At 40.9% G+C, this 2,558-nt stretch overlaps 1 protein-coding gene across 1 annotated transcript; it reads right to left on the bottom strand.

Annotated features, from left to right (window-relative positions):
• Positions 1–453: 453 nt before the first annotated feature.
• LOC102824379 (olfactory receptor 2D3-like) lies at positions 454–1,377 on the bottom strand. Its single transcript, XM_006870301.1, has one exon. The coding sequence runs from the start codon at positions 1,375–1,377 to the stop codon at positions 454–456; it is 924 nt and encodes a 307-aa protein (XP_006870363.1).
• Between the last annotated feature and the right edge of the window lie 1,181 nt (positions 1,378–2,558).

The following is a 2,558-nucleotide window of genomic DNA, read 5'->3' as shown; positions in this document are numbered from 1 at the left end:
CTATAGGATTAGCACTGGACTACTAATCACAAGGTTGGGCAGTTTAAACCCCACCATTGGCTCCTCGGAAACCCTATACAGGTTTTCTCTGAGTTGGTACTTAACAATATTATACACACACACACATTTACATGAGATAAGCACTGGACTGCTACCCACAAGTTGGTGGTTCCAACTAACCAGGCATTCTGAGGGAGAAAGATAAGGCTTTCTGCTTTCACAAAGATATACAGCCCCAGAAATGCTGTCATTATGAGTTGGAACTGATCCAATGGTACTTACTTTGTATTATTGTTAAGCAGCGTCAAGTCAGTTTTGACTCAGAACAACCCTGTCTAGGGTTTCTGAAGAGCGGTTGTGTGTTTTAACCTCCAAGACCTTGCAGTCTAGTGCTTATCCTACTGTGCCACACCAGAACTCCATATATTTAAAGATCACTGCATCTGAGAGGCTCTATCTTCCAAAGACTTTCCTAAATGCTTCCTTTACATCCTTGTTCCTCAGGCTGTAAATGTAAGGGTTCATCATAGGTGTTATGATTGAGTAGAACACAGAGATCACTTTATCCCTTCCACTCATTTTTTTGGCGTTTGGCCTCATATAGGTGAATATTGTTGATCCGTAGAAGAAGACAACCACAATGAGATGTGAGCCACAGGTGGAGAAGACCTTGAACCTTCCCTCCCCTGACTGTATCTGCATCACAGTGGACAGAATATTCCAGTAGGAGAAAAGGATGAGGGAGACAGGTGCTAGGAGAATCACTACACCCATTGAAAAGAGAGCCATCTCAGCTTTGTTGGTGTCTGCAGAAGTCAGCTTCAGAAGTGCAGGAGGTTCACAAAAATAATGATTAATCACATTTTGTCCCTGGTATGGGAGACACAAAGTAAATGTGGTATCTACCAGAGACACAAATGCCCCACTGGCCCAGGACACTGTGGCCAACTGGATACAAACTCTTTGGGTCATGGTGGTGGAATAGTGTAGGGGCTTGCAGACAGCCACATAGCGGTCATAAGACATCACTGCCAAAAGTGAACTCTCAGTAGCCCCAGATACTAAGAAGAAAAACATCTGAATTGAGCATCCAGCAAAGGAAATGGTCTTTCTCATAACCAAGAAGTGGAATAGCATCTGAGGAACAATGCTTGTAGAGAAACAGAGGTCAGCAAGAGACAGATTTTTAAGGAAAAAGTACATGGGAGTGTGAAGTCGAGAGTCCACGTTGATTAGGATTATGATGAGCAGATTCCCAAGAGCAGTTAGTAGATAGATGATGAGAAATACCACAAACAGCAGGATCTGAGTCTGCGGATCTGAAGAAAGCCCAAGCAAGATGAATTCAGTCAAATAGGTTTGGTTTTCTTTGCCCATTAATGGTTATTCCTGCGTACACATCAGTATTAACAGAGCAATCAAACGTTGACTATGCTCCAGCAGCAAATCCTAAAACTGAATTTTTTTAAACTTAAAAAAAAAATCTTGCAATCATTTAAGACACTGACTTTCTAAAATTTCCTTACATTCATATAGAAGCCATCCGATTGGTAGGCACATCAACACCAGAAATGTGCTCTCCTACTGAGGATTGCTGTCACAATGCTGTCAACCAGAAAAGGTTAAAAAATGTCTTCATAGAAAATTGCATGTTGCCTATCTGAACTGAAACAGGATGCTAACATATTATATGTGCTATCAAATAAAAAAGTAGTTTTTTTGTTAGAAAGACAAGGTTGTTGTTTTTTTTCTGTTGGCTTTTTTTTTCTCCTGAACAGGGTCGCTAGGAGTCAGAAACCGACTCCACAGCACATAACCACCACCACCAATTTACTTTGCAATCAGCAGGCTTTAGCTTTTATGTCATTAAAAATTAGAGGTTTTTCTGTCCTGTTTCAAAGTGATTCTTTACTTTCTTTCTTTACTCTTCAAAGGAGGCTATTTGAAGAGACCATTTTAGATCATGATATGGTCTAAATACAGATGTAATCCACAGTACTAGTCCTTTCACCAATTTTGTCACTGGATTGGAGTCAAAACTTCCTAGAAGTGTCCAGGAATAAGTCATGATAGGACCCCATCATTATGAAGCCAGCAGGATGTGGAAGATGCAGACTCTGGCAGCTTTGCACACTATGGTTTGGAGGAGTCCTTCATAGGGACCCAGTGGCTGTAACAGCTCTCTGCATAGTTGCAATGTCTTATGGTATAATAGTATTTGACTTCATTTATGCTACAGTTTGCATCAGAATATGTAGTCTGTTTGATGGGTATAGCTGTGGGAAATCAGGCACTGGTCCAATTCTCTGAATTCAGGCTGGGAACATTATTCAAAACCTACACATTGATGTTCATCAGTGAAATATAAGGACAAAGATGACTGGATCAAAACTAAAGGAAAAATAGATTATAATGAGTTAGGGAGGGTAGCAGGGTCACAGGCAAATGGTTGGAGCTCAGAGCAGTCTAATATCCCTTGGGAAGAACTCAAGTGCTAATTCCAGAACCGACAGCTACAAAAGAGGGAGGAAAACAAAGCAGAAACGCAGCTATTTTGG

This window comes from Chrysochloris asiatica, unplaced genomic scaffold (assembly GCF_000296735.1).
Source record: "Chrysochloris asiatica unplaced genomic scaffold, ChrAsi1.0 scaffold00140, whole genome shotgun sequence".
Lineage (NCBI taxonomy): Eukaryota > Metazoa > Chordata > Mammalia > Afrosoricida > Chrysochloridae > Chrysochloris > Chrysochloris asiatica.
Note: the sequence above shows the minus strand (reverse complement) of the source record. Positions and strands in the feature narration are given on the sequence as shown.